Source organism: Drosophila teissieri, chromosome 2L (genome assembly GCF_016746235.2).
Source record: "Drosophila teissieri strain GT53w chromosome 2L, Prin_Dtei_1.1, whole genome shotgun sequence".
In the NCBI taxonomy this organism is placed as follows: Eukaryota; Metazoa; Arthropoda; class Insecta; order Diptera; family Drosophilidae; genus Drosophila; species Drosophila teissieri.
The window spans coordinates 5,241,695-5,262,853 of record NC_053029.1 but is presented as its reverse complement, the minus strand read 5'-3'; the positions used below and the strand labels follow the sequence as shown (position 1 = coordinate 5,262,853).

Sequence of the window (21,159 nt, the reverse complement as noted above, 5' to 3'; positions counted from 1 at the left end):
CTTTTTCTTGCCACGGACTCTCTCACACACACCCCTTTGCATGCCCCACACAGTTACGCAAACACACACACACACACACACACACAGTAGAGGTGTGTGTGGCGCTTAACCCCCCGCTGGGCTCAACTGGTTGAATTGACCGTCTGGCTGGCTGGCAGCGTTCCATTTCGCTTGCTTCTCAAAAATTATATGAAAATTATACCAATTCCACTCATAAAATTTCTTCAGCTTAATAAATTCTGCAGACATTTTGTAAGCGACCCCAGGAAATGAGAATTCTCAACTGGCAACGAGTTGTCGTCATTGGCTGCCCCTTTGCCACGGACATAATTTCGTTTTGGGAACAGAGAGGCTTTTATGCAAAATGGTCAATGCCGAAGTGGCTTTAAATCCTCCTGCCCCCCTTTTCCCCACGGACTTTATGTTATACATAAATACACACACACACACACACACAACCAGACGCAGTTGCCTTGCTTAAGCGACGCTCATAAATTTGCCTCAAACAATTTCCCACTTTTTTTTTCGCTGCCTCCTCAACCGTTTTTATTTCCCATATTTTCTTTGGCTTTTTTCGGGAAAGTCGCTACGGTGGGAGGAAAAAAGCGTGGGGCTGAGGCTCACCTTTGGCGGAGTTTTTCTATAAGCTTGGCACATGTCAGGTGGAACTGGAGTGGCTATTTATCACACAATCCTCTGAAATGAATCACGCTTTTGTGGGAAATACCTAGGAAGTTTTTCTTCATTACATACATGTATATGGGCATTGCCTGGCCAATCTGAATACAAACATCTATCAGTATGTATTCTTAATAATGAGTTCTGCTATAACTTTATCAAGAGATGTTCTACTTGCTAGTTGTCATTTAGCCGAACTACCAGTAGATACGTTAATCATTTAATTTCGTTGTAACTTCCGTCAGTCTGTCAGAATTGGCGCTTGCTGCCCCGAAATCTCCCAATAAAGTGATGTCCGTCGATGGACTGGCAGTCTTCGTGTTCCGATCGACGGTTGAAACAACAGACTTCAATCAAGATCTCGCATTCCCATTTCCCTTTCGCCCCGATAGACTTCCAAAGTGTCTGTTTACGTTGGGTACTCGGGTTCATTTATTCGATGGCTCCCAAAACAGAGCAAGCCAATTGGCCCCGGATATATGCACTGGGCCATCAATCAATCAAGCGAATTGCAATGAATTTTGATCAATATCCGCTAAAGAGAAGAAGAAAAACAGCATATACATATGTATGTACGCAAGCATAATTCACGATTTGAACGAATGATTGACGCCGTGTTGATTCCGGAATTTGCTTGCAAGACCGCGCCTATGAGATCCGAAAGATTTAGAGTTCCTTTCGTGAGGCTGGGCCCACCTGCTGACAGGAAACTCGGGCTATTCCCATTTTCCATTGGCTTTTCCGTGCAGTGACAATGGAAACGAAAGCTTGAAACTTTTGCTGATGGAATCCCACCGCAGACTTGAGGAACTTCTTAAAGCTTCTGGGGGAGATGGGTTGCCGTGGCGGCAATTGCGGAAGTTTTATGTTTTTGGCTGTGCGTAAATCGCTCAAGAAATCAGCTCAAGTGGAATAAGTTGTGGCCCGGCTCACTTAGGTTTCGGTTAACACTTTCGCTCAGGCCCAGACTTCACTTCTTGGAGGCCAACTCCACTCCCCACCCTATACCATCTCCCCTGCTCCATTAAACAAATTGATTTCCGATTAGCCCATCGCCCATTGATAGAAATAGTGGAGGCGATATGTGTGTGCGTCGATGAGTTCGAGTGCGTCGAATCGATATGGCCGAGTACGCATCCGAGTACAGCTACTATTGTATCTCTATCTCTATCTGTATCTGTATCTGTATCTGTACCTGTATCGGCATCCGTATCTGTATCTGGCAAGTGTGTTTACCTTTGCCAATAAATTGTCTTAATTGCCGGGAAATAATCATAAAGCAATCGGCCGTAATGCGGATGGGATGGCCATGCAAGCCTTATTTTCGTTGCTTCTGGGATTCGTTGCTTTTGGGGGGGAATCGAGAATTTGTGGCCCTGTTGAAAGTGTAACTCAGAAACGGTGTGGAATTATGTTGAAATCGATTTGCCACGAAATTTATGCGGCGCATACATCGAGCACTTTAGTTGCCATTGGGCAACCTACCTACCTTGGTGTACTGTAGTACACCCCCAAGTTGGCCATTCATATACCATCACCATCTCATATGTGTCCGACAGAATGTGTATAAATTCGTAGTCAAGCTCGATCCAGGATGCCAGCCACCACCAGGAAGTACATGAATAACTGGTGGTTTCTGGGAGTTCGCTGTGTTATCCTCATCGCGGGACGACAGTTCTACACCAGACGGCGATCCAATACCCGACTAGCCCTGGACTTTCCCAGCTTTACCACCAAACCTGATGGCCGAAAGGAAAGGAAGTATCGCACTTCTGTGTAGAGGTATATGTTTGGGATCTACTCAGGTGTATCTGGCTGGTATTCTGGTATGCCCCCTATGAAAATGCTGTGTCGCAAGACGAACGGATTAACTTGAGTGGGTAGTGGGTCTAAAGTCGATAGCCGATAGCCGATATCTGCCGGCGTCAGTTAAATTAGGTGGAATAATCCGAGAGATTCGAGGCAAAAATTCAATCATCTAGGTAGGCTCAAAGTTATGCTGAGTGATTCCGTGTAATAAATCAATAAATTACCCCCTCTCATGCGAGAACGGTGAGATGCAAAACTCTTTTCGGTTGCTCCAAACCCGGTCAAGAGTCCACGACAATCTCCGTAATATCTAAATTGTCTTTCCAGCCGCGAGTCCAGATCCGTGGACTGCTATTAAATTATACGCGACTAACCATATGCGCCCGGTTCATTTATTCAACGTCTAAAATTGCGACACGCCGCTATTCATATATTCAAAAATTTATCATAAAGTCTGACCGGCCACTCCTTACGTGACGATCCGGCCATATGCATATATCTCGGAAAATAACACTGCCCAGCTGGACTTTTTCCTCATTCCGCACTGAGTTCTTATGCCTTAAATTCAATTACCCTATTACATTAAATTGCTCATTTGAAATTGTATTTTACTAGATTAAGATAGTTCCCTTCATTATTTTAATTGTTTTGCAGCGTAAGTGAGAAACATGTGCATTTGTTGATCAGTGTTATGGTTGGGAAAATGGGGAAGTGTGGGTTTTTTACAACATTTTCCCTATATCTTCTCCCCTTTCGTTGCCAGGGTGCAGTCCATGATCAGACTTCAGCGGCAATTGGGATCAGGAGGTGAGCGCTTCCGATCGAGAGGATAATGTGTTCAATATTTCGCAACCGCATCAATTACCGTGGAACTGGTGGCACCAGGAGCGGCAGCGGGGAGCGGGAAAGGGACCGCGACCGGGATCGGGACAGGGATCGAGATCGCGATCGCGATCGGGAAAGGGACAGAGACACCCTGCTGGCCAAGGAACTGGACGCGGATAGCAATAACAATGGTACCGAGCCACAAATGGAGGCGGAAGCGGTGCCGGAATCCGATACGGAAAGGGAAATGGCCGAGGAGCGCGGCGAGGATCAGGAGCCGGAGAACAGCAACGAGGCCCTGGACCTCTCGCTGATCTCGTCCGGCGGTCGGGAGTCACTGCCGGGCAGTGGCCACGTGTCGCTGGAGGCTCTACAACATACCAAAGTGGCGGTGGCCCAGTTTGCGGCCACCGCGATGGCGGGTAACCACCAGTCCGCCGATCTGGCCATGGTGCAGTCCACCATCTTCAATGTGCAGCGGCAGCATCTGATGCAGCTACAGCTCATCCAGCACCTGCAGAGTCAATTGAAAAGGGCCGAGGCAGCCGCCCTGGGCAGGCATGCCCACAGCGATGAGGAGGAGGAGCCGGAGGCAGAGCCGGAGCCGGAGCGGGAGCCCAAGAAGCAGCCCACCAACGGCATGAAGGAGGAGGTGGAGCTGGAGCAGGGTCCGGTGTCAGAGCAGGATCAGGAGCAGCGGCGGGAGGAGAATTTAAAGACTGACAAGAGGGGAACTGAGGAGCGAAAGGCAGAGTCAGAGGGTTACCAATCCATGATGTGCGACATAAGCTCGAGTCTGGCATCGAGCATCATCACCAACCACGATCCGCCGCCAGCACCCAACGAGCCCAACTGCCTGGAGATGTTGCAACGGCGAACGGAGGAGGTCCTCGACTCCGCATCGCAGAGCTTGCACGCTGCTCAGATGCAAGAGGAGTACTCGGAGTATGCCTCCAAGGAGGCACAAAGTCGCGGCGAGATCTTCAAGCATCGCTGCAAGTACTGCGGCAAGATCTTCGGCAGCTACTCCGCCCTGCAGATCCATCTGAGGTCGCATACTGGTGAACGGCCATTCGTTTGCAATGTTTGCGGAAGTAAATTCACCACGAAAGGCAACCTGAAGGTGCACTACCAGCGGCATACGCAGATCTTTCCACCCATGCTGCTGCCACCAGGAGTGGCGCCCAACGTGGGGCATTCGGGTCAGGGGCAAGTCCAGGGCGAGCAGTATCCCATTCGCCTGCCTTTCGCGCCACCAGTGACTCCTGGGGTTCAAGAGCAGGTTCATGCTCAAGTGGAGGAGCCCGAGGAGATCAGGCAGGAGATTCCAGTTGCGCAGGCAGAAGATCTCAGCAAGCCGGTGGTGAAGGAGAAGGAGAAGTCCCACTCACCCGTGGAGCGTGTCAAGACACCCAAAGAAGTGAAGGCAGATGCACCATTGCCGTCATCAGAGAAGCCCGAGAAGGAGCTCTCCAAGCCGGTGGTGACCTCGTCGCGGCGAAATGGATCTGTGCGGAAGCGACAAACAAGTGCGGTAAGTCCGCCGCAGGAGGATAGGGAGCGGGATCTGGTGGAGCACATGCACATAGCCAAGCTGGTGAGACGCTCCTCGGCCAGCAGAGAGTCACAGCCGGCGGAGTACTCACTGGCGCAAATGGAGCGCATCATCGACAAGTCGTGGGAGGATCTGATCGAGATCGACAAGACCTCGGAGACATCGAAGCTGCAGCAGTTGGTGGACAACATCGAGAACAAGCTGACCGATCCCAACCAGTGCATCTTCTGCCAGAAGGTCATGTCCTGTCGCAGCTCCCTGCAAATGCATATCCGGACCCACACCGGAGAGCGTCCGTTCCGTTGCAAGATCTGCGGCAGGGCATTCGCCACGAAGGGCAATCTGAAGGCCCACATGAGCATACACAAGATCAAGCCGCCGATGCGGAGCCAGTTCAAGTGTCCGGTGTGCCACCAGAAGTTCTCCAACGGCATCATCCTGCAGCAGCACATTCGCATCCACACCATGGACGATGGCAGCGGCGGGCAGGGAGCAGCTGCCACCAATCCTGGCGAGGCCGAACGCTTGGGTATCGAAGATCAAAACTCGAACAAGTCGCTGGGCACGTCGGATACATTGGACTTCTCCACCACCATATCGGATCACTCGGGTCAGCGATCGGAGTCCTCGCAGGGCGGAGATTTCGATGAGTTTATGACCATGGACAGCACCGATGACTCCAGGGACAACTCAAGTGCAGCCACAGCCACGCCTCATCCTCTGGAAAGGGAGAGGGATAGGGAGAAGGAGCGGGAGCGGGATCGGGAGAGAAGGATTCCCAACGATGGCTCCGATGAGAGATCCCAATCCAATCCTGATCTAACTGGCGGCCGCAGCGAGAGTGGCGAAATGCCCGCCATGGATCTCTCTTCGCCCTCCTCGAACTCGGGTCGCATCTTCGCAGCTGGACTGGCCAACGGAGCTGCTGGCTCTGGAGGATCTGGAAACGGGGGTCTGCCCATGCTCGGCATGCCCATGCCGCCCAATCTTCTGCTCATGGCAGCTGCTCGCGAGGAAATGCACGCGCTAGGTCACGCTCACGCCAAATTTCCCCTGCTGCCCTTTGGTCCACTTGGATTTATGGGTAAGTTATCAATACTCCTTTAAATTTCTTTGTCTGATACATTTATAGAGCTTTGATTGCTTGGTTGGCTTACTATGAATCTGCCCAGCTAATTAAAAGCAATCTATAGCTTGTAGTTTGCTCTATGTTGCGTTCACAGATATAAAAATAAATCCGTTTTTTTGGCCGCCACACTTGGCATTAACTTTCGCCTCCGTCCGCTTCCTGGGATGCGAGATGACAAAGCCCCTTTGTCTGCCACCTTTGACCCCGTCAGCGTTTGCTAAGTTGCCAAGCAGCTCGCCGTGGAAGTGCGATAAATCTGCGATCTGGGCGCGACATAACTCCATTGGACCGAGACAAAGCATCCGCCGAGCACTTGGTACTTGGCACTTCGCACCGCTCCACCCAGCTCCTCCCAGCTCCAACCCAATCCATGTCTGATATATGCCTATGCCAAATTCCGCAATTTATTTATAAACATTGGCGCATTCCCGCGCCGCGGCGCAAAAGGCGCAAAAGAGGCAAGCGATCGGATCGAGCAGCGATCTGTCGCCTCATTATGTCACAACCTTTTACGCGGATGGATATTTATTATATCTGCGATCGCAACGAGCCACATTCGGCAGCACGTGGCGGGAATTATGTGTGTGTCCCCTCACTGACCTCGCAAGTAACTCATTGTCTGCATGCCGCCCTCATCTCTCATCCGCAGGTCTGCACCCGCCCCCCAATGTGTGCAATCTCTGCTTCAAGATGCTGCCCAGCCTGGCCGCCTTGGAGAGCCATTTGCAGAGCGAACATGCCAAAGAACCGGCGACGGGCCACGCCCACCGCCCACAATGCAGCGATGCTGGATCGCCGTATGGAGCAAAGGTAAGTGTACCCATATCGCTTGGTAGTCCGCGTAGAGACGAAGGGCACTCTACCTATTGCACTTCTAACAGAAATCCTAAAGAATTCGCGTGTTGCGCTTTAAAATTGATCTATGTACATACATTTTGTGAAAGCATCAACATTTCTAGAAATGATGCTTCGCTTTATCCTTAATAACGTGATAGACTACTTGGAAATTAGTGAGTTCATTACGTGTTGGCTGCCTCTAAGCCCACTTATGTGGCCCGGTGAGATTTCCCTTTCCGACGCAACCCACTAATCACTTCCATAGCTAACCATTGAGCAGCATTCCCTGCCCCAATATGGCAGCGCACTTACATCACATCCAACTAGCCTAATCCCGCCACAACTCTCGCTTTGAGAACCAGTGCCATCTGGCAGTGAGAGTCCTGCCTTGGTCATGATTAATTAAAATGTTCACGGGTTCAGCTCGGCTTCATTTGGCCAAATATGGCTGAAGCACTCGACCCGTTTTTGGTTGCGACCATACAAATTATGAGCACATTATTAATTGCGCGCCGTGCTCGTCACTGGATGGGTATTAGTATGGAAACAAAAAATTGTGGCCAACTTGCATAGCTTTGCCTTAATTGTTGGCGTTCCGCTTTGCAGCCTCCAATGGACCAGGTTGGAGCTGAAGGCCCAGACTCACGGGTTCAACTGCAGAGCTCTTAGTGCCCGGATTACATCGCCCAACAATGCCAATTATTTATTAAAGTGCGTTCGCAGCTCCGATGCTCGGAGGTTGGAGTGGTTCTGCGCTGGCTGCCCATAATTTAAGTACAAATGCGAGTATTAATATTTATTTCTGGCCGCGGGGATGGGGCACGCAGTGCGGCATTGTCTCTCTATGACTAATGACATCGTTCATTATGGCTTACATTCTTGGAGTTACTCCAAAACTGAAACTTGGTGCCTTCGCACAGGAAGGGAATTCAAACAGTCGACGCAGCTGTTGTCTAGATAGTTTAGTTAGATTTTAAAAAGATTTGATTTACACAAATATACCTAAGAGAGCTCTATCATTCCTTTAAATCATTGGTATCATTTTATAAAACATGGCTATAAACCTTCTGTTTTCTTGAACCGCTCCTGTGCTGTGTTCCCTTTTGTGGCCAAAAAGCAAGTGCAGTGTAAATGTCATAACATTTTCAGTTGGTAATCAGCAAGTCTCTGCTGGCTTTTCCCCCTTTTCCCCAATCCCCACCAGTTTTGCGACAGACTGCATTTGTACTTCTTTGGCTGAGGAGCGACCACGTTGCGATTTGCTCGCTTAGCACATTGTTGATGATCTAGAGCAGACGAACATGGGATCGGATTGGGGCACATGGTCTGGGGGGTTGGGGATATCCCATGCAGATGGGATTGTGTCAGGCAATGGAGGTGGGAGGTGGAGGCATCATCTTTTGGGCTTGAAATTTCTAAATGATTCAAAAATCTTAAGTAATTACGAGAATGCATTATGATGATGCGAAATTTACGACTCCGTCTGGTATGTTTTCACTCTGGATCGCCACGCAAATGATGAAAACTGAGGGCTTTTCGGGGCTGCAGAGGATCGGGGTTTGTTTTGAGAGATATAGAGGAGTGACTGTGCCGGATCGGTGACGGTGTGTGCGATGCATTCAATGCAAATAAATTATGCTACGCTTTATGCAAAATTATTTAATCTTTTGTTCGTCGCGTCTGCTGGGGACACTGGGCACATAGCAGCACTCGTATATAGTTGGATTTTGGGCTCCCCTCGCACACAGATTCCCCTCTTTTCCTTTTTTTTGGTTTTGTTGGCGAACAATTGTTTTGCCATAAAAATATGAGACCCGGCGGCATCGTCTGCGCGAGATAATTAGTTGGCATTATTACACGCGATGGCATAGAGAAATTGTAAATTATGTTTTTGGCTCTCACACTCCGCGAAAATAAGATTATTAAGAGGCGCGAGTCTGCTGCATCGCAATGAACGGCACATTTAACCGAAAATGCACAGAAATTAGCGCCCGTCGCAGAAAGTATCTCGCCCTAAAACATGATGATGTACCATCGCATTTCAGCTCACTCTCAATCCAAATCTGTTCGCAAAGAAGCCGCCATCGTCGTCGTCGGGTGAAAAGCTGCCGGAGGCATCCAATCCGCCCTTCTCCGCTGAAAATCCCCCAGCAACGCCCATCAAGGAGGATCCCGAGCAGGAGCAGTTGATGGTGGAGGAGGGTGCTGCGGCTGGCGAAGGATCTGCCACTGGAGGCGCCTCCAATTATGCCCAGGATGCCGGTGATGCAGAGCAGTCCCTGATGAAGATGCAGCTCCGTAAGTCGCTAGCGAAGATAACCGAGCTGCGTTCCGCAATCCTAAGAGCTTCTCTTCATTAGATGCCCATCGTTTTCCTGCCAGTCCCCTCGACTTTCAGCAGGCTCTGATGTCCGCCGGACCGCCGACCTCCAGCCTGGATCCTCCGGTGAACAACAAGCACTTTTGCCACGTCTGCCGCCGGAACTTCAGTTCCAGTTCCGCTCTCCAGATCCACATGCGCACCCACACGGGCGACAAGCCCTTCCAGTGCAATGTGTGCCAGAAGGCGTTCACCACCAAGGGGAATCTCAAGGTGCAGTCCAGCATATCCTCCTGTCCATCACGCATTGTCCTTAACTCTGTGCCTGCTTGTCTCTTGTTTGGATCTCTATCGTTTTCTAGGTCCATATGGGCACCCACATGTGGACGAATCCGACTTCGCGGCGGGGTCGTCGAATGTCCTTGGAGCTACCCATGCGACCGGGTCCCAGCTCGGGCCAAGCTCATCCTGGATCCAGTGCAGAACAGGAGTTCATGCAGCGACGACCGGAGCTCTTTTTTCCCTATCTGCCGCCCTTCTTTAACGGATTGCCACCCAAGGTGATTTTAAGATTGCATTTTAATTGCACGATATCTGATCATTTTTTAAGAACTATTTTACCTATTCATCTGTTATCTATTTATATATCTTACTTAGAATTTGTTGCTTGTTTTTGAACTTTTTTTCGTCGTATAGCCTGGGGAACTCAGTCCCGGCGCCTTTCCCAATATTCCCCCGCCTCCCTTCGCCAACGGCGGCAAGTATCCCTATCCGCCCGGACTCCTTGGCTTCCCCGGCTTCCTCGCCCAGCATCCCTACGGCCTAGAGCGGAGGAGCAGCAGCAAGTCACCCACGCCGGAGCCGGCCCAGAGTCCTGCGCTGCGGGAGGAGGAGGGTTCTGGCAATATCTGGCATCCACTGAGTCGCATCAAGGTGGAGAGCAATCAAAACGAGTCCATGGGCGGCTTCAACGAGCAGGAGGATCAGGCTGAGGCGGAGGCCACTGGCGGGGACAACGAGGAATCCGAGTCCCGGGATGCGGAGAAGTAACGTGGAGAAGGAGGAGGAGCAGCAGGAGGAGCTGATGAGATCTTAGTCTTGGAACACACATGGTTTTTGTGGAGTACATATCTTGAGCATTACCCTACGCTAAGCTTCAACTAGCACTGACACGAACTCAAACACCACCCACACACTTATACGATTATATCCTTTGTGTCTATACAAATATATATATACATATATATATATATAGTACGGTTAATTGATAGCGATCTTCAAGGCATTTAAATGCATTAAGTTTAGCCGGTAAGTTGTAAAAATAGCGGATCGAGAAGCGAACTTGGCTGGAGAAATATCTTCAACCGTATCAGGCAGGCGGCGAGGTGGGAACTTAACTAATTTTATGGCTATACCTAGATATATTTAAATACATATACCGATAAATACACGTACACGTAATGTAAACTGTGGTAGTTGCATATAAAAAATTGAAATCGAAACCCAACAAAAAAAAAAATACACCGCGACAAAAATGATCAAAAATAAAGCCGGCATGCGAAATTGCAAAAGAAAACTGAGTGACGTTTCTTTTCCGGGAAGTGGGCAGCATTCCGATTGGGGTAGCCTGGAATTGGGGATCGCATTTAGGATGGATTCAATAAATTCATGCAAATTGGCAGCTTTGGTAAGTGCGCCTCCTTCGATCGTGCCACATGCCACGCGCATCCCATTCATCATCCCATGCCCATTCCCTTCGGCGAAGACGCCCTCGCCATGAGGCATCATTTCCCACCAACACCGCCATCCAACAGATGTTTTCTTTTTGATTCATTTGCCCAGACTTGGGTTTGGTCAAAGTATCTTCGTATCTCGCAGATCGCAGATCGCTGCGTTGTGGCAATACTTTGTAATTATTCCCTTGTCATTTTGGCAGCGCCTCTGCCCGCGACGACAATGCAACAAATAATAATTTCTAGACCGCAACAACTTGATGTCGCCGCGAATTATAAATGTTCGCCAAATATGACAGGCGTTGTCTGCCACAACAATAGACTTATGCTATAGACTATATAGAGTGGCACAAGTGAGTGGCACACATTCCCCATGAAATTCTAGCAACTCATAGGGGAATATTATATAGATTGATATACTTACTCACAATTTAGTAGAAAGATATCATAGGAAAATGAAAGTACAGATTTATTTGACTTTAAATACGACTCATTTTAGTGAATGATGGAGGATAATTAATAAGTGCGTGCCTCCGCATTTTTGATGAATGTCTCCCAAAATGGAATATTCCCTCCTTACCATTTTCTTTAGACTAACTCAGCCAGTTCCATCAACTTGCATATAAACACCTCCAAAGATTGCAACCCTCTGCTGTTGCACCAAATGTTGCTTTGTTGGCAATTCCATTTTCCACAATCTTGCACTTTTCCCGGGAAATCTAGCGAAATTTAGCTCATTTCATGGGCGCACATATTTCATATGCGGCCGTAAAGTGTCTCGAATGGCAAAAAGTGGGGGTTGGAGTATCTGCGACTATTAACAGCCCCACACGGCTGGAGCCATTAACTTTGGACTGCCAAGAGGAAGGTGGTGGTGGTGCTGGTGGTGGTGGTGCTAACGGTTAAGGAATCCCGCCTCCTGCAGCGAAATGGGCGATGAGAAATTGTGCCATGTCTGGTCGGGATCCCTGGCTAAATTTCAAGATCACCCCAAAGTGCGCAGACATCATTTTCATGATCATAATTCGTCGCCGGTTGGCAGCCGTCGGGCATCTTAATAACCTCATTTCGTTTCTAGATCTGCTCCTATGTAGATCTAGATCTGCTCCCAGATTCTATCTTCGGGCTGCATTATATTTATTCTGCGTGCAATTTGTTTGATCTGTGCGCGTAATTAACTCTGTCTGCATGCAACGCGTCGTCCGAAATCGGTCTATGAATAATAACCCAGCCAGCCCCAACTTCGCAGTATGAATATTATTACTCGGCTGCTCTGCGAATTATGAATCTTCGTTTGATGGCCACCAAGATGGAGATGGAGATGGAGTTGGAGATGGAGCAGGCTCCCATACCGTAGCGAACTTTGAAGTGTGTCTAATTGGGCGCCAGTTAAACGAGTCCCGAGTGTCCGTGGAACTCGGCGTATCGATATCAAAGATTTATTGCTGCCCAATTTGGTCTTACTTTATAAACATTACTTCTTGTTATAATACGGAAATAATTAAATATTTTAGAATTTTTTCTAGCAAAGTAACTCTTAATACTTAAATTGTAGTTTCTATATTTATTATTTCAATATGGAAACTTTTATTATAGATTTATTGATATGCATTCCTCTTCCATTAAACACTTAAATGTTATAATATTATTTCCAAAGAATTACTGCTTACCATTGTAGGTATGGATTTTTTTCTTATTAGCTAACTTATTTAATATATATTTTGCTTGACTTTAGGCTTACTTACCTTTATTTATTTTATAAACATTTATACGAGTCTTCTTTGAGTTGTGTTTGCTTGAGGCGCGCCCATAAATATAAGTGTGCCTAATTGGGCGCCTTGGAAAGGAAAGTCGATAGTTGGGCGGTGGACTAACCGCCGTTAGTTCCCGGGGGAGGAAAAGCCACTGCAATCGACACTGCAGTTTTATTGATATGAAAATGGAAATGGGAATGGCAGTGGGAATGGCAATGGGAATGGTCGCTCGTCTCCAGAGAACAAGCGGCCATCGTGTAGCGCGTTTTATGGCACCCACAAATTCCGTGCTAATTGTTGCACCGCGAAACTGGTTTGCCAGGCCGCAACCTTCGGCGCACTGCATCCTACTCCCTCCGGCCGCGGGTAGTTTGCTTCAATTTTGCCTCAATTATTTCGCTTGTTTGTTTATGGAGGAATCTTTAATCTCGGCGCTGGTGTCGCTGCCAGCCTTGACTCCTTGACTTGCCTTGGCTCCTGCTGCCTGCTGCCGCTCACATGCGTGGCCAAGATCTAGACAACACCTACGATGGACATGGATGGAGGAGGGATAGCGTTCATAGCCTTCCCTCCTCCATATCTATGATCATCCACGAAGCGGTAAGGGAAGGGCAGGGGAGGAGGTTGCTGGACAAGTGTTTCGAAAAATGGATTATTCATGTTGTCCTTGCCAGGCATTCGGCATTCAGCATTCGGCGGCTTTTGCTCCGGCTTTTGCCAGTGTTGCTGCTGCAGTTGTTGATGTTGCAAGTTGCAAGTTGCGAGTTGCTCTTGTGTCACGGTCTCTCTGTTTTGCCGTTGTCATTGTCTCTGAAGTTTCTGTTGTTGTTTCGGATTGAAGATCGCTGACTGGTTGAGTTTTCCTCAAGATGGAGTCACTGATTGTGGAATGTTTTCGTGAAGGGAATGATACAAGCATAAGGAAAATATGAGAAATCATTATTCTGCAGTGCTGTTTCTAGATAAATCTTAGTATAATATCACTTCTTTTTAATGCATTTCTATGCACCCAGGTTCTATTAGCAGACACACACGGTTTATTTACCCATCCGGCTAAATATATCTGGCTCTTCGCCGCATCCACATACATGGCTGGTCCTAATAAATTTATAAAGCCTGATATTATCGCGGCATCGTAATCGTAACTCACTCTCCTCGCCCCTCAAATGCAGGAGTGGAGTTGCAGATAGAGCGGATGGGGCTGTGGCATCATTTGCATTTGAAGGAAACGATGCCACACACGCACACAGAGCGAATGGAGTGGTATCTTCATAGGAAGTATCTTCATAAGAAACGTTATGGGCATCATAATGATGATGTTCAATTGCAGCTCACGGCGAAAGGCATTCCCAGATCGATTCCAATTTGGAGGCGTTAAGGTGTGAAAATACCTACAAGGCTGCTGGCGGTGGCAGTGGCAGTCGGGGAATTGATGGGGGCGCTGAAAGTGTGGCTGCAGCATGGGGATGGGGATTCCCCCCCCACACATCCATCTGTCTGTATGTCTGCGGTGGCACCCGAAAGATGCTGCCAAGTCTGGCTGTCATTAGCGGTATTCAAATCATAACATAAATACACTTGTCGTCTGTCGAGGGCCCTTTCACTCCTTTCATTCCCTCACTTCCCCCAGAGAATTATGACAGGCCCGAAAGTAGAGTCTGTCTGTCTGTCTGTCTGCCTGTTCTCTTCTCGCAACTGAGTTGTGTCTTGTGTCTTGTGGCACAGGCAACTTGTTGGCTGCAGTGCATTTTGATAACTTGTCAAAATAGTCTGGAGCTGCAAGTGGCATGATAAATGCGGCCAGACAGCGCAAAAGCCGCTGACAAAGTGTTGAATGCCAGTGCCACTTTATTATTGCCATTAAGCGAGTGCCGCCCCTTTTTGCCATGGCTGGCCTTGCCAGTTGGCTTTACGACCCAGCTGGGTGGTTGCATATGCAGCATTGGTGGCATAAACTTGTCAGGCACTCTCATAAAATCGCCCACATCCCTTCCTGCTGTTCGAACAGCAGTTCGAAATCGAACATTTCACCTTGCCCAAAAAGGTAATTCCCTCGTGGACAGCCGACCGAAATATTGTTGTAATATCTGCCAAAATTATTTGCTGGTCAGCGGGTATCGATTTGACTTAGAGAGTTCGGGGAAAAAGCCTAGACACTTGGAGAAAAATCGTTCTAGATGGCGCGGTTTAACTGATTTTTCTACCGTCGAGTGTTATTTGAAACTTTCTTTAGTTTGAAAATCTTCAAAGGTTACCATACCTTATTTACTAGCTAAAAGTATTCTAAATTCATTTTACTATTAAATTTGTTAAATACTTGTAGCCATGTATGTTGTCATTTTAGATATATTCCAAAGTAAATTATTATTAAACTATTATTGTATACTATGTATTAGATTGCAATAAGTAAGCTGTGTATCTTAACTCTTTTAATTTTAAAAAATAAAAGTTTGTTGTGTTCTTTGAGCTTAGCTGTTTAGCTACCTTTTCTATATTATTCCTTCCATCCAATAATTTTTTTAAATGCACTATGATATCCCTCTACCGAATATCCAGTCCTTCCCCAGCCATCGCCACTTACCTTAATGTGCCCGGCTGATTGGAATATGATATCGGAATCGGGTTTTATGGCGGCTCGTCTTTTATTTATTTACAAGTCGCATTTCGACCTCTCAACTCTCCCGGGACGCATCTCATAGTCCTCCGCCCACCGCCCACTGCCCCACCCACTCCACATCCTGGCGAGTTGAACTAATAAAGTCCTCTCGTGCCGAGGATTCTGCCTTGCGGGACATGGCTTAATTTGTTAGACGTTATCGCTTCCGCTTAAAGCCAACTGCCGGCGAGTGCAGCAAAATGCATTTGCTAGTTGCAACTGCAACTTGTTCTCTGCTACTACCGAGAGGGGGGGAGTGGGGGGTGGACAGGCGGCACGGTCACGTGCAGCGTGCAATAAGCGCAACATATTCGCATGTTGTCCGATCGAAGCAGTCGCGTTATCGATACTTGCGTGGCCTTGGCGACCGGCAGCAGAACACTGATATCGACGAGGACACGGCTGTACGAACGAGTGTATATCTATGTTAATGCTTTGTTTTTACCTCATCGGATACCCAATACAATTTTGCAAATAATAAGTTCACTGGAAGAAATATCATTCACCAGTAACTTAGCAGGGTATCTAAGCAAACGTTGGCTTCAAACTCAAGACAAATTCACTTCAATTGAACGATATTCCGCTGGCTGAGGTTGACTTTAGTTATTTGTGAACTAGGCACACATACGAGTATAGGATGACTTAAAAAGCTGAGGAAGGAAAATGCAGCAAGTGACTACTTCACGTCCGAAACAACAACTCAATCGAGGCCGCTAAGCCGAGGGGAAAAGCCAAGCAGCCAAGTAGATGGACATGGTCAGCTCGGGAACTTTTCCCGCCGCTCAGAGGAGAAAAGAAGAGCCACTGCGGAAAAGGGACGCTGCAGATGGATGAGCGGACGGGCGGCTGGCAGGCAACAAAAAACCAAGCACAAAAAAAAATACAAAAAAAAAAAATAAACAATGAAAGGAACATAAATTGCATATGAACCTGCAGCCAAGTCGCAGTTGGCTGCACTCCATCTCGTTCTGCGACTCCTGCTCCATGTTACTTGGCTTCTCCCAGCTCCTTCGCCTTTTCCGGCTGCGCTCCACTTGTCGCTGCTGCCGTTGTCATTCCTTTTAATTTCATTTATTTTGCAAAATACAATTTAATTTGATGTGAATGCAACTGACAACTGGCAGTAGCAGCGGCAGTAGCAGCAGCATCATCAGCAGAAAAAAACCAGCGACGAACGACAAAAACGGAGAAGCCGGTTGCGAAATGGCCATAAGGCAAATATTGAACTACAATAATCATCATCGGCATCGGAATCGGATTGCGAATCGCTGGAGCGGCCATATCAGCCGCCATTTCTTTCCCCATCATCATCATCATCCGCCGCAGCAGCAGCAGCAGCAGTGGCAGCAGCAGCAGCAGCAGCAGTGGCAGCAGCAACATGAAGGGGAAGAGACAGCAGACAGAAGACAATCAAGCGCAAAAAGCGAACGAGCAATTGTGGCACACGGATGAGCCGGTTCAATGATTGTCATGAAGATAACAAAAGTTGCCTTTTTGCATACCAAACATCGCCAGCAACAACAACAGCTTCACCAGCAGCAGCAGCAGCAACAGCAACAGCAACAACAGCGGCAGTTGCTGCACCTCAGCAGCAACATGTTGCTCAAAACTAACAAAGTATTGATTGCGGCGATTGCAAGTGGATGTGGATCACTCGTCGTCGATGTCGCCGACAGTCGTCGACAGCGACATGGATTGTCATCCAGGTCCTGCAATGGCAACAGCACAGCACAGCACCAGCAGCAACATCCAACATCCAACATCAACATGCAGCAGCGCCGTCTGCAATCATACATCCTCCGCATGAAACAAAAGTCATTTAGTTATTGTTGCCGCTGCCGAAGCTCAGATGCCAGCGATATATGTATAGTATCCCCCGATACACCAGCCAGTGCCAGTGCCCAGGCTCAGATGCAGATACAGAAACAGATACAGATACATCTACTGCGATGCCTCGATGACGCCGTCGACAGTCCCATCCGCTTATCAAACTTCAAACAAATCATTTTGTTGGCGGCCTTGTAGGCAGTATTTCGCCAAGTCGTTGGCCAAAAGGAGGGAATACGGCTAACAGGAGGGTCGCAATGGGAAAGCTGGCCGGCCACTGAATGGCTGATTAACCGCTGAAAGGCTGCATTGTTCAGATATGAGTATGGCTATATGCATGGTATAAACTTTTCAGTAGTTTCGTTGTATTTAACTTACCTAAAAACTTCTATCTATCAGAACTAACATTTTCTAGGAATATTTTCATTTACTGAGTTTTTAAATTTTTTTTAAAATTATTTTAGTTACATTTTTAGCTATATAGTCTACAATTTAATATATAGCATTTTCTGTTCGAATTGCGTTCTACCAATTTTATTGCTTTCAATTCAGCACTATGTAATTTCACTATCGCAATGAAGTCATTATGTTTTACTCAAAGACTCAAAGTCATGCCTGAGAACTATCAGCCAAGTTCGTGTCGTCATTTTGCAGTCATCTTTGCCATTCGTAGTCCCGGGATTTCAGCTTTCCATGGCCAAATGATTGGGGATTGGGGATTGGGGATCCGAGACTTACATCGCAAAATCGAAACAAAAATGGAAGCGAAAACAGGAAAAATGAAGCGAACATCATCATTATTTCAGCGACGGCGACGTGAGCGCAGCAAAAAATTATTGAATTTGAATCCGGCAGCTGCCATTCTTGCATCTTAAGCCATCTCCACTGATGCGATGCAATTTGCTAGAGGGCCAGGGGGGTGATGCTGCTGGGGGACGGGGGGAGTGGTTGCTGGGACGGAACGCGTTTTGCACTTTGCGTTGATTGGAAGAATTCTGAAAGGAGCCGGGCTGCGAGTGCAATGGAATTATAAAAGCTCCCAGCAGAGGCGGAGCAATGAGGTAGCTGCAAAATAAGAGGAATACTTTTAATCCTTGAGAGGAAACTAGAGTTTTGCAGCTGGAATAGCGATGTTATCTTTTAAAATAATAAAAATAGTTAAGGTTCTTACTTCACTTACAACGTTATAACTTACTTTAATGAAACTTACTTTAAGAAATCTATTGCAACGGGTCAAAAGCGCTCACAGCGCCCAGTTAAGGGTTAAGTGGTCTGCCATTTTCCGCATTTCGATAAATTCATTTTTATGACAATCGCTTCTAAGCGCACGTACTAATTTGATGAGAGAAATAGATTCGCTCGAAATTATTCATATTTACAGTGTCTCGGTTAACCGACAAACCGAATGGCAGAGAGTGTTTCGACTACCATCTACCTACCATTTATTATTTGTGGCCGCCGCGCGGACAAACAGCGAATGGATCGGTCACTAAACAAATGAGCATCGCCGTCCAATTAAAATAATAATTACATTTCTAATGTAACTGCAATTTGTGTTTGCGAAAAAGTGCACCCAATCCCCTTCCCCTCCTCGAATGGCATAAATATTAATGACGACGTAGAGAATGGGGGCTAGCGAATGGAAGCGGCGTTTTCCACCATATATTCGCCGTGAAAATGGGGGGCGGCACTCTGCAAATGTGCGTGTCGATAAATGTTTGCATTTGCCAAACCCACACACTAACACACAGACATTTTCCGGCACAAATGAAAACTCAGACGGTCGGGAAATTGGTCGGTTGGCTCTGCGGCAAGGTTAGGATAAAATGCCAGCTAAAATACCTGTGTCTGTGGTCAACTGTTCATATTTACATTCTAAATAAATAATATTCTAATTTGACAAAGCAAACGGTAATTTATTAAAATTGTTAGCTGCCCAGCGTTAGTAGCATTAATCCAAGGGCCATCGAGGTTGCGCCAATTACAGCTGCTTTTAGTACTTACGATACCGATTTTAAACAGGGGTCAGAGTGGAAGAAACAAGGGTTCGAGTGAAAGAAACAAGAGTAATTGCCCCGACTAAAGTGAGAATTCAGTTGTACAAAAGTGGCTGCAATGCCATTAAAGCCATTCAAGCTGAAGCAACTGAAAACGAAGGAGGAGAGCACATTAATGCAGTTGAAACTATAAAGAAAAGCTCTAAATACACTAAATAAAGTATTAATCTTAAATAAATTCATTCAACAAAAAACGAAGCCAACAGAAGGAGGAAAACACATTAATGCCGTTTAACGTATAAAGAAAAGCTCAACATACACTAAATAATATTTTAAAGTAAAGTATTAATCTTGCATAAATGCATGATGTTTTGTGTACAGTAGTAAAAACTCTTATTATAATTCGTATATCTACTGACACAAAATGCATGTCCTTCTAAAGGATGTGAGGTCATGCAGATGGGTGCCATTGGCACGCATAATCGTCCTTTTCCACTTGGTCGAAATAAAATGGAAAACCGCCAACACCGCAACGGTAACTTTCCACGCCAGTTGCCAGTTGAATGGATACAAAATTGCTGCAACGGCAGCGAGTGAATCGTTTTCGGGTGGTTTGAATGCATTATGAATATTCGCGAGTGTGCCAAATGGAATCAGAGCTCCTGTGAAATTGGGGGGATTATGTTCTGGCGACGTAGAGCACCCAAAATCATTTCCCATGCAAAGCTGGGTGGCTGGGTGGGTGATGGGTGGTGTTTGGTGGCTGTCTGCGAGAATTGTCCACCCAAAGCCAACCACCAACATGGCCAACCACTGAGCCCAGCACCAGACATACATATGTATGGGGCTGCCAGCCGGGCATGAGCAATTTGCATTTGAAAGCCTGGCCAGGATTGGTTATTAGCGAGATTTATGGACATCATATTTGCGCCTGTCTGGCGCAGGAGGAGCACCAAACCCCAAAACCGAAATCAAAACGAGAAGCCGAAGCAGTGCGTCGCAGTCTGCAACCCCATTGTCCGCCTAATGCACACTGAAAAAAATGAATATAGCTTACAGGTTAAAAATCCGCAGAACAGCATGGGCTTTGAAAGGATTTTTTAGGATTATACATTTTGAATTTATTATTATTATTATAATCTATAGTTCGTAATAACAGATATTTAATGAACTTATTTTTAGGGAATTGCTTTCACATTTTGATGAGTTTTAACTATAATATTTACTCTATGGAAACTTTTTTTCTCTCTGTGCAGTATAGAGAACCCCGTTCGTGTGTGGATTGAAGAGATATTAAAATGAATATTTTGCGGATAACATGAAATTGAAATTGCCTGCGACTCGACTCGACTCAACTCAACTCAACTCGACGCAACTCGGATGACGATGGCGACCAGTTAACTCGCCAGTGGCCGGGTCGTTGCTTATGGCCCAGCATTCCGATAACAATGAGGATGACGATGGGTTCTGGGATGGGGATGGAGATGGGGATGGGGATGCGGATGAGGCTGCGACGGGGTGCGGGAATAGCCATATGGGCATGGGTATGGGATTGGGTATCCAGAGATGACGTTGGCTCCCATTTGCTGCTATCGTGTAATGTGTTTAGCGGTGCGACAGAGGCGACGGGCAAGGCGAGGGGCGGGGTGCGGATGAGGAGCTGAAGGGATCGGGAACAGAAGCTCTGCCACTGCGGCTCCTCTGTAGATTTCCATATTAATAAATGGCCACGGCTGCCGTTGCAACAAGCCATTCCAGGAGCGGGGATCGGGCATCGGGGCAGAGTTATTTATTGGCAGGCGTGCTCTCAATAAAATTATGGTTCATGCAGATTATGCGAGTGCAGAAACTTGTTTGCCACAGCCACCGGATGGTTGAGGGGCCAGTGGGGGGAGGGGGCAGGTGGAGTTGGGGGGGAACGGGCCAAGATTATTGTGGCCATGTTGCAGAACCGAACAGGCAGCTTGGGGCAATATGTAAAGTGGACTTATCAAAATGGAGATGATGCCGCAAGTTGAGGATGGTCTGGAATGATTTTG

General features: G+C 47.2%; 1 protein-coding gene across 2 annotated transcripts; it reads left to right on the top strand.

The window, feature by feature from the left end:
- Nucleotides 1–2,325: 2,325 nt before the first annotated feature.
- LOC122613946 (homeotic protein spalt-major) lies at nt 2,326–10,399 on the top strand. Of its 2 annotated transcripts, none has more exons than XM_043788384.1 (7): nt 2,326–2,460; nt 3,251–5,951; nt 6,646–6,806; nt 8,879–9,131; nt 9,194–9,426; nt 9,516–9,713; nt 9,850–10,399. In XM_043788384.1, the coding sequence occupies exons 2-7, from the start codon at nt 3,320–3,322 to the stop codon at nt 10,201–10,203; spliced, it is 3,831 nt and encodes a 1,276-aa protein (XP_043644319.1). In that variant the 5' UTR covers nt 2,326–2,460; nt 3,251–3,319; the 3' UTR covers nt 10,204–10,399. The 2 variants fall into 2 exon arrangements, with proteins under 2 accessions (XP_043644319.1, XP_043644327.1); XM_043788392.1 differs by lacking the exon at nt 2,326–2,460 and adding an exon at nt 3,005–3,142.
- The last annotated feature ends 10,760 nt before the right edge of the window (nt 10,400–21,159 follow it).

What these genes read in the sequence shown, in the direction of transcription:
- LOC122613946 (XM_043788384.1), top strand. Translation starts at nt 3,320, where the DNA reads ATGTGTTCAATATTTCGCAACCGCATCAATTACCGTGGAACTGGTGGC. An exon ending in TGGTCCACTTGGATTTATGG is followed by an intron (nt 5,952 to 6,645) that starts GTAAGTTATCAA and finishes TCTCATCCGCAG; the next exon opens with GTCTGCACCCGCCCCCCAAT. An exon ending in TTAACGGATTGCCACCCAAG is followed by an intron (nt 9,714 to 9,849) that starts GTGATTTTAAGA and finishes TTCGTCGTATAG; the next exon opens with CCTGGGGAACTCAGTCCCGG.